The sequence below is a fragment of the Danio aesculapii genome, chromosome 5 (assembly GCF_903798145.1).
Source record: "Danio aesculapii chromosome 5, fDanAes4.1, whole genome shotgun sequence".
Taxonomy (NCBI): Eukaryota; Metazoa; Chordata; class Actinopteri; order Cypriniformes; family Danionidae; genus Danio; species Danio aesculapii.
In genome coordinates this window covers 40,311,841-40,322,824 of record NC_079439.1, presented here as the reverse complement: position 1 = coordinate 40,322,824, position 10,984 = coordinate 40,311,841, and the positions used below count along the sequence as shown (strand labels likewise).

At 35.7% G+C, this 10,984-nt stretch overlaps 1 protein-coding gene across 1 annotated transcript; it reads right to left on the bottom strand.

The window, feature by feature from the left end:
* Positions 1-210: 210 nt before the first annotated feature.
* On the bottom strand, positions 211-10,753 carry si:ch73-337l15.2 (glutathione hydrolase 6). The gene is made up of 2 exons (XM_056458179.1): positions 10,588-10,753; positions 211-2,007 (listed from the first exon to the last, which is right to left on the bottom strand). Exons 1-2 carry the CDS (start codon positions 10,751-10,753, stop codon positions 821-823), a joined length of 1,353 nt encoding a protein of 450 aa, XP_056314154.1. The 3' UTR covers positions 211-820.
* Between the last annotated feature and the right edge of the window lie 231 nt (positions 10,754-10,984).

The following is a 10,984-nucleotide window of genomic DNA, read 5'->3' as shown; positions in this document are numbered from 1 at the left end:
AATTCTCAATTTTCCCCTTGCAGTTCTTTATTTTTGTTAGCAAAATGAATTTTTATTTCTAAAAATAATCACTTCACGAGATTTGGATTTATATATATATATATATATATATATATATATATATATATATATATATATATATATATATATATATATATATATATATATATATATATATATATATATATATATATATATATATATATACTTTATTTTTTGTTTGCAAAGCTTTCTTTTATTTTACAAGTTTTTTATGGCACTAGATTGACTCCATACTTTACATATGCAGTTATTCTACATTATAGCCTCTCAAGTGTTTGTCCTGCTTCTCTGGAGTCTCTCATTTTACACATACCACAGTAACTTTTTGCTTTTGGAGAATACAAAATAAATCTTCCTCAGGAGCAGGGTCGTATAAAAGTACAAAAAACATCATGTGACACGAAACACACCTGCAAGTGTCTGTTGGTTATCAAACCAGCAGCAGTTCTTCACTCATTAAGGTTCAACAAATCCATTCACCTGTTTGCTTTTGTGTGCACAGCATAGATTCACAGGATTACACCAAAAAATCAATACAAAGACATCTCAGGATGCCAAAGAAGCTGCTTCTTAGAAATAAGGGAACATTTAGGATATAAATTACTTTGGGTAAAAAAGCAGAATGTTACATTTAAAATCTTAAAACACCAGTAAACAAAATTACACTCACATACAGGGCATTCCTAACTCTGAACATAAGCCATGAATGAAGTGCTTTTAAAGTGCATAAGTATCATTTTTAACATGAAACGTCATTACTGTCTTTTTTTATGTTGCATTAGTATCCATCAGCGTGGACTGCAGTAGCAGGGGCTCCATAGGCTCCTACATGTTTTGCATTCAAGCGAAGCAGAAGAGACAAAAAGAGATCTGAACATTCACCCGCATTCGGTCCATCTCCCTCTGAAAGCATGTGGTAGGCAACCAAGCTGTTTGTGAAAGACATGCAGATAGGTAGAGAAGCAGGACTCATAGTCTCAGGAGCAGAAAAGCCAAAGTCAACCAAGTTCCTCAAAATAACCACTGAATTAAGCAGAGCTGAAAGACCTCCAGTTAAAGCAACAAACTGCACCTCGTCATCTTCGTTTTCATCTTCGATTATCTTTAGCACCAGAGGAAAACTGAAATAAGGCATCTGAGTGATGTCAGAGGTAAAGTCGTTGAGGATCACTCCGCTGCTTGGCAAGTATCGCCTGGATCCCCATGTGCTGTTGAGCGAGGTGGAGATTACTATGAAATTGCCGTGACTATCAAGGGCTCCTACATGACTGCTTGTGGTATTTAGAGGGAATATCTCTTTGAGACTTGTGTTGAAGAATTCATTCGCCAAATTTAAGAGGGCATTATAAGAGGCAGAGGCATTAGCGAGATCTCCGTGGCTTGGAAAAGCAAGGTTTTGCTCTCGGACTCTATCTAATAAATTGGATATCATTCCACCTGTGAGCTGTGAGGGGACCGAAAGAATGCTGTATTTCTCCTTTGCCATGATAAGGGGCTCATTGATTTCTCCGCTGCTGGCCTGAGCGGCAGCAAGGAAAGCCGTTCTCTCAGCTTCAGAAATGTCTTGAGCCAATTTTACGGCCAGCTTTTCTGGGAAATGGGAGCCATTTAGACTGACGCTCAGCAAAACTTCTGATAGATTCCCATTGGCGACACGCTCGCCCTCTGATTTCACACGGCCAGCTGTATCGCAGAACAGATCGCACAGTCCTGACTGGAGTATTTGGTCCTTGTGGGCTTCCAATGCACTGGACAAAAGTGCATCGATAAGGAAACCTTCTTTAGCAAGTTTTGTAGCGCCTTCGAAAAGTTGAGCCCATTCTAAATGCCCGTAGCTGGAGTGTAGCAGCCGAAGGCCCTGCAATAATGAAGGAGCGCTGTATGTAGGCAGGCTCTGAAAGGTGTCACGTACTGCTTTAAACGATCTCGTAGTGTGATTGTACAAAACTGCAGAAAACACTCCACCTTGAAGAAAAAGGAAAGCATGAATGAATCATTCAACAGCCTCGAAAAGTAGTTCAAGCTTTTAGTAACCTTGTGAAAGGCAAATGCATCTCTAATTAGTTGTAGACATTAAAAACGAAACCGTATGCATTTGAGAGTGCTCAAATATTCATGTAATGGTTTTTCTGTCTAATTTCTGCTATAACCTTTCATAAACATTATTTTACATCTAAAAGATGGCTTTGAAATTGCTTGCTTAAACCATTTGAAATTCACTTCAATAAAATGTACATGAATGCTGTTAAATATTAAAACCACAGATTCCAGATAAAAATCAATGATAAATCTCCAAATCATAACGACACCAGAAGTATTGTAGTTGAAAGCAGCTCATTTGAGTTCAAATCAGGTCTGAGTCAACCTCAAGGTAAGTTCAAGACAAGCTATTTTGTCAAGTCTTGTCATGACCTCACACTTGACTCAGGTTTGACCTTGAATTTTAGTTCTTTTGGACTGTTTGTCACCAAATAAGAAAATGACTTCCAGCATTTTAAAGGAAATGAAGCACCAGTCATTCACTCGTGGCTTCAATTCTTCTTGAAATTGAGGCCAAAATGGTTTGATTGCTCCCTGTTGGCTGGATGCATTAAAGGTCTTCTGATCCAACTAAAATATCTAGAGCCTTCAAATGCACATATACAGCTAAAATCAGAATTATTAAACCCCCTTTGAATTTATTTTTCTTTTTTAAATATTTCTTAAATGAGTTTTAACAGAGCAAGGAAATTTTCACAGTATGTCTGATAATATTTTTTCTTCTGGAGAAAGTCTTATTTGTATTATTTCGGCTAGAATAAAAGCAGTTTTTAATTTTATAAAAACCATTTTAAGGTGAAAATTTTTAGCCCCTTTAAGCTATATTTTTTTTCCGATAGTCTACAGAACAAACCATCATTATACAATAAGTTGCCTAATTACCCTAACCTGCCTAGTTAACTTAATTAACCTACTTAAGCCTGTAAATGTCACTTTAAGCTGTATAGAAGTGTCTTGAAAAACATCTAATCAAATATTATTTACTGTCATCATGGCAAAGATTAAATAAATCAGTTATTAGGAATGAGTTATTAAAATTGTTATTATAAACTATTATGTTTAGAAACAGGGTGGCTGATAATTTAGGGGTTTAATAATTCTGACTTTAACTGTACATATAAATGTTCCCAAATACAGTTTCTGTCATCTTATAAACATGTTCATGGGGCTGTTTCATAAAAGTCGTTTAGAAAATCTGGGATTAAAGTAAAAAACCTGACTTCAATGAGCCGAACTAAACGTCCACACTTAAATTGGTTTTATAACAGCAAGTTGAAGATCATTTGATCTAACTAATCTGAGTTCAGTTTAAATAATCTAGATAACTGCGTGTGCATGTTACTGTCATGGAACCCTGAAGGTCGAGCATAGATGCATGTGTTGTGTGCTACCATGGCAACTACAATGAAAGAAAGATTTCTGAAATGAGACACAACTGTGTTCACAGCAAGTGAACATTTTTGTAAAATGAAAGTTATTTTATAAGTAATTTATAATATCTTTGTGCATATACATTAAATTATTCAGTACTAAAGCAAAATTTGTAACTAATTTAACAAAAAATAAACTGAAGATCACAGTCCAAAAATGAATACACCTATATTAATATGTGGGGGAAAATATTAAATAAAATTTTACTAAACAGGAAAACAGAAACATAAAAATATATCAAATTTAGTTGAAATGTTGCAGTTTGTATTTGTTATGTTTGCAATAACGTATTTAAATTTAAATGTATGTATATGTATATATCAGAATCAGAATCAGTTTTATTGCCAAGTGTGCTTCACACACACAAGGAATTTGTTTTGGCTACAGAAGCTTCCAGTGTACATAAAGTGACAAGTGACAACACAAAATAAATCAGAAAAAATAAAATAATAAAAAAAGATAACATTAAACAGATGCGGTTAGTTATAAATATACAGGTTATAAGGTGCTGTGTACAAGTGCGAATGTAGAAAGTATTGCATTGTATATTGATATAAGGTGCTGTGTACAAGTTCGTATGAGAAAGTATTGCACATATTTATTGCACAGTAGGGGAATATTTAACTGTTCATAAGGTAGACGGCCTGAGGAAAGAAACTTTTCCTGTGTCTGGCTTTTTTTGTGCTTGGTGCTCTGAAGCGCCGACCAGACGGTAACAGTTCGAACAGATAGTGTGCTGGGTGTGAGGCATCCAGCGTGATTTTGCGAGCCCTTTTACTCACTCTGGAAGAGTATATATTTACTATTAAGTGACTATAAAGATTTAATCATTATTAAGAGGCTAAGTGAATTAAATGGCTTAAGTAACATACAAATAGCATACAAATAACATACAAATAAATAACAATAAGGTAAATAACATACCTTTTATTAAGCTTTAACTTAAGACCTGAGAGTTAACCTACCCTGGACCAGGCTAGTTTCCCAGCATAAGTTGACAGAGCAACCGAGTTTGAACTTTCGTAAATTTGATTTATGAAACCAAATCCGCCATTAATATACCTAACTTACCAAAATAAGCCTGACTTTTTCTGTAAGCTTGGTTTATGGAACAGGCCCCAGGTGTTCATTTTTTGTATTTATGTTTGCTTTTTTTTGTAATTTGATGCAACAAAAATGGGGTGTGGTGGTATCATGATTGTGCCCCTGACACTGGGTCTATGGGAGTTTGGCCAGGATATTGATACTGTGCTCATGATACCCCAGCTCATGATCACTAGTGCGCAGACTCAGGACAGGCTGGGCATTTTTGTTACACCTTTATACTGTGGAAAGAAATGAAGACATGTCATATTATTATTGTTTTAACATTCTGTGGGTTCTTCAAATTAATTCCCCTGCACATTGCGTAAGCTATGATTCAAGGATCAGACAACAAAATCAATATGAAGATGTCTCTGAAAACAAACTGAGGTAAGAATCATTTGGTCCTGGTTGACATTCACATGATCACACTGAACGTAAAGACTAAAAAAAAACCTCATTGCAAGTATATACATATGACGGAAATGTATCAGTTCATGAAAGAGCTTATATATTTGTAAAGAAGTAAAGACTGCACAAGGATATCCTGCACACCAACAAAGATCTGCTACATTTCCAATGTTTGTATTGGATTTTACAGTCAGTGTTGTAACTAGAAGCTAGGTATGCTTTGAGCATCTGTCCATTTTATGGTTGCATCATGTAACATCTTGTCCTGTTTTTGGTTAGTCTAGATGTCTTTGGTCTGTGTTGAATTCATATTTCAGTCGAATTGCACAAGTTGTTGTCTGGAAAGAGACAGAGCCCCATCTTTTCAGTGGTCTCGGTCCACTTGTTTGATGCACACCAAGCTCTGGATGGCTGCGTTCACATGTACTCAAGTGAACTTAACTAACAGAGAAATCTCACCAGAGCTGATTTTAATCGAACCAAACTTGCCAAGGGTGAACAAATCAGAAGTCTTTAATGAGCTGGGCCTGGCTCCATGAAAGCCCTTAAGCTTAGAAAACCCTTAGTTATGAAGTAGTTATAAAAAAAATAACCTGCATCCTTATAAAAGTGCACCCTTAGTGCATTTCACAACTAGGCCGTCAGTGTTGTTCTACACGAATAAATCCACCTCATAATACCATCATAATGACACAACAGCAATAAAAACCATAAATATTACTCAAAAATACAGTCCAACAGGGCATTGTGTCACAAACAGGCCTAACTCGTGTCTACCCTGACCAGAGGAAAAGCCTGGTTATTACAGCTTGACTCAGGAAACAGAGATATTCTTATGGAAACGTAAAATGTGCTTTATGTCTTGTAATTATCACCAGAATACAATGCTAACCGCGTTTAAGCAAGTCCAAATTTAAAAATGAACCTACCACACTCAAGTCTTTTTTATCTTCACAATGAGTCTTTCACAACGCTGCTGAAATGTGTCTGGTTGTTTTCCATGGTCATTCAGCAGGCTAACTCTTGAGTTAAGTTACTACCTTTTTTGACATTTAAAGTTGGCAATTGTTTTTCCAGAATGCACTGATAATCTATAATAATAATTCTGCGGGTAAATAAAACATATTCACAGCGTTGCTGGTTGCTAGGTCTGACCATCCAATCAAAACTACTAGAACATGTTGATGTTGTCGCTTGCCTGCTAGATGGCCCTGGTGCAGCCAACTCGAAAACTAATTGGTTAAAGTAAGAAGTTCTCTGCCATTTATTAAAGCTACAGACACCTGAACTTGCTGATTTTGTAGGCCCCAGGGCAGATTTCTTTGATCAATTGCTGAAATATGATTGGTTAAAAGCTCTAATATTAACATACACTACTAAATGTAGCAAATCCAAGAGAAATGTTGTGAAATGAAAAGAACAGACTATATAAAGTAAATTAATAAACATATGCGGAAAATTATAAAAAAAATAAATAAATGAGTGATTCTGATGTTTGGTCTGTGTTTGGGCCAAAAGAAAATGCTTTGCTGGCCCTGACGGTCCACCACTGGTAAAACTTGGGTTGCAAAAACAAACCTAAAGGTCAACTTAAAAAAACATAAGGCTGACATTAAGTATTCTCCCTTAATTATCCAAGTATTCTATTAAACACTGCTACAAAGTCCTTAGAAACCATTTCACTTTAATACATTTAAGGCAGTGGTTCTCAATCCTGGTCCTCATGACCTCCTGCTCTGCAAATTTAGCATGTTTCTCACATCTGATATACTGTAGATCAATAGCTTGTTAGAAGAGAGCTCCATGAAGGAACTTCCATTGACATGTTCTCTACAGAGTGTTCATTGCTCTCAACCCCTTGCACATGGGAAATGCTGAACTTTAAGTTTACTTTAAAAACAATGATTTGCAGTGTATTTACATGAAGTGTGAAGAGTTTATTTCATAATTTAGGCCTGGTTTTTAAAGAGGTTTTGGCCATTTCCGGCAGGTTTTTCAGACTGGGAGATGACCAGCTAAATGAGCTTGACCAGCCCAGCCAAATCCAGCTATGTCCAGCTTAAACCAGGTAGGTCAAGCTGGTTTCAGCTGGTCACTTTCCAGCCTGACCATTTAAGACCTGTCTGGAAATGGCTGGAAACCCCTCTAAAACCAGGCTGGTGTGTGTTTCCCAAACAACGACATAACTCGCGGCTGACCTATCATATTGGGATGCATCGTTTAGAAAAAGAACGATGTAGTGACGAGTGTTTCCCAAAACCCGTAGTTTCTCTATCGCAGATCCAACGTTTGAATCACGGTAGTTAAAACGTAAAACGCCCATAATGATGCTCTAAACAGGATGGAGTAACAACTTCATTAGAGAAGAACCCCATAATTTATTTGTGCAAATTACATTATTTATACGCAAAATTAAAAAAAATTTTAATATTAGTTTTAGTAAAAACAAGCACTCGTTTTCCATATGTAATTGAAATATATGTAAATGGAACATATACTGCCAATGTTTCCTTTAAAAATATTATTATGAATATTCCAGTCTATTCTAAGTTAACATAAAATCACTTACAAAAGCTAACACGTACTCTAATATCATATATAAATCATGGAGATAAATAATGAGGCGATTTATTAAGAAATGAAATTTAATATTTATTATTTATTAGGAAATGAAAAAAAAAAAACTTTAATAATAATATTAATGATGATGATGATAACGATTATTATTATTATTTTTATTATTAAGTAAGATTATTAATCTAACCTATTTTTTGAAAAGTCTACTTTTACAATGACACATGCAAACCCCTGCAGAAATGTTGTAACCAACAGGCCCATGTCATATACAGTACAGATACTTAATAAATAACCTATAAATTAAAAGCATAACGTATGCCTATGTTTTTTGTTTTCACAAGCTTTTGAGAAGAAAACATAAATTCCACTTTTCGTCACGACACACGGCTGTGTTCAAAATGACATCATTGTTTTCAAAGTGCACTGCGAAGGAAGCGCACTTGTAAACATGAAGGTCGCTAAAACTGAACTGTAAAAATACTTTGAAAGCAAATTACACCTAAGACAGATGACTTTAATGCTTTTAAAAAAAATCATTCCAAGTTTAAATGTTAGAATGTTCTAAACGAATAGGGCATAGGGGGGATAACTGGGACTAGAACACAGCCAGGAACTCTGTTTCTGACTACAGCTCCAGAGGTGTAGCAAGCATAGAAGTTTGCGACACAGTTTGTGAATGTTCATTGAAACAATGGATTTGCGAAATGCCAAATCAACGAACTATGTTTGTAACAACACAACTTGCGACCTTAGTTGGCTAACGATGGTTTTCATAAACGCACCCCTGGTCAGCCAGCTAAAACCAGTCAACCAGCTTAGGCTGGTTTAAGCTGCATTTTTTTGGAGGGATGTTTCTTTCAAACTGGAATCATGGTAGAATATTTTATGACATCCAGTTTGAAGGGCATTTATGGTCAAATGAAACAAGTCTCTGGAGTGATAAGAAAAACATAAAAATGTGCAGAGGTGGGTGGGGGTCACGAGGACTGAGAACCACTGACTTAAGGGATAAGTGTTTTTATTTATTAATATATGTATATTTTTGTATGTGCCTTCATCTAAAAGAATAGTCTTCCATTCTATGTTCAGTTTGGTTTAAGTTTTTGGATTTCTGTCTTGATGTTTGTAACAAAATATATGAATACAACTGTGGTTTTAGTAAAGGCAAAGAGCTTAGAATGACCAAGAGGCGACACTCAATAGAACGTTTCATTGCAACAGCAACGCCCAGCAACAGCCCTGGATTCTGCCATTTTGGAGTGAAAGCGATCGGCCGTCCATTGGAACTTATTGCTGTCGCGATGGCAAGTAGCTGCTTTGTTTTTTATTTATTGATTTAAAAAGGGCATTAAAGCTGAGATACAACCTGAAAGACGACAATACAGCACTTACTATCACAAACATCAGCACTTTTAACAGTTTATTTTATAGACTTATAATATGCTGTTGTTCTATTGGAATTTTCATTCAAAAATGGCTGCCGCGCCATCTAGTGGCTGTTTCCCAAATCGCACTAGAGTGTCGCCTCTTGGTGATTATTTGAGTTTATTAAGATTATTGAGATTATTAAGAGTGACAGTTAAGAAATTTGTTGCAAAGCTCTTAATGAAATCCCTTGCCTCAGGGATTTTTCTCCCCTCAGAGACAACCCGTTCAGATTATTTCTTGATTTCTTGAAGTTTAGTGTCGTGGGTATTCATAAATGGCAAATGGGTCGGAACACAAGATTTCAATTGTTTCTTGATGTGTAGTGTGCCATAGTGCATAATAGGGCTGCACAATATATCGTTTCAGCATCGATATCGCAATGTGTGCATTAGTAATAGTCACATCACAGGATCTGCAAAGTTAAACTGGGATCATAGTTTATCAACAAAGACTGTACAGTGTTATTTCACATTATTTTAACCGCTGTACCTGGATATCTGACTACTGTTTGACTCTCTAGAGAACCATAAAGCATTGCTTATTACACATTTATCTTTGTTTTTGTCCATCAAACCTTATTTATGCTTGCAATTTGTTTGATTCACTCCGCTACAAAACTATCCCAGTCGATCTAAATTAATGATTTCATTCATGTTTAATTTCTTCTCCTATTGTCCACGAGTTCTGTCACATGGGTGACACTGACCAAAAGGAGCACATAATCTCTTCAATGAACAGCTTTTAAAATGACAAAATGAAAGAGAGAGGACTGCTTCCACAAAATGGTAGAAATTGTAATTTTAAATGTATAATTTATGTGGCTTTTCATAGATGTCACGTGATCTCAACAAGACTCGTCAAGATATTGCCTAGTCAAAATCGCTAAATTTGACACAGTGACTGATCCAAAATAAAAATCATGTAATCTGAATGGTGCTTAAGTCAAATTACTTAAGTATTTTCATGCAACTGGTCCCTGGTCGCTGCTACAATAATATATGGACTTCTTTCTGTGACTAAGCCCAGCAGGCACATAACATCATAGACATTAATATTAGGTTAGATTTAGGTTGTGACATCAGATGACCAAAATTCAATGTCTAGTCAGCGTCTAAAGACAAAGTTATTTCAATGTCCAATAACGACATCAAATGACATTGATATTTGGTTGTGTTTGTGTTGGAATGTGACCAAAATCCAATTTCGAGCCAACATCTTAAACCAACGTCATGTTGACGTCAAATACTGACATTTATTCGTCAGGTATGGCAACCAAAATCCAACGTCTGATAGACGTCATATTGGTAACATCCCCATAACGTCAAGCTGTAACATCATTAGATGTTGATATTTAGTTGATTTTAGGTTGAACTTTGGACATTAATGTCGGCATGACATTGGGTTCTGACATCAACCTGATTTTCATTCAACGTCCCCACGTTTTGGTACATCAATCGGACATCATTTTGATGTCCTGTACCTGCTAGGAGCGTTTCATCCTTGACAACACTGAAATGTGTTTGTAAAAAATGTGTTTGTAGAAAAGTGAAGTGATGGACATTGAAAAACACAAACCTAATCCAGCGGTGTGTGGATGAACAACTCCTAGGCAAAGTAAAGCAGCAATCCCTGCATCGACCACATTTCCGCTCTCCCACAAGAAGATCCTACCATACTGGAGCAGATCGCTAAAATAAAATAAAAAAGTCACACAGTACAACATTACAAACATGTTTGTCATAATACACATTTATTTTATTTAACTCAAAATTATTATCCCTCCTGTGACATTTTTATTCTTTTAAAATATTACCAAATTAATGTTTAACAGATCAAGGAATGTTAACAATTCTCCTATTTTTGGAGTAAGTCTTGTTTCTTTTAGTTTGTCTGAAATAAAAAAACTTTTTTTATTATTTGTAAAAACAATTCAACATCTCATTCTGAAAGCATAGCGCTATGTACATTTCTG

Coding starts and splice junctions, on each gene's coding strand:
- si:ch73-337l15.2 (XM_056458179.1), bottom strand. CDS start 10,753: ATGACAAACATGTTTGTAATGTTGTACTGTGTGACTTTTTTATTTTAT. Junction 2,008..10,587: donor TCCACACACCGCTGGATTAG/GTTTGTGTTTTT, acceptor TTTTTCTTCAAG/GTGGAGTGTTTTCTGCAGTT.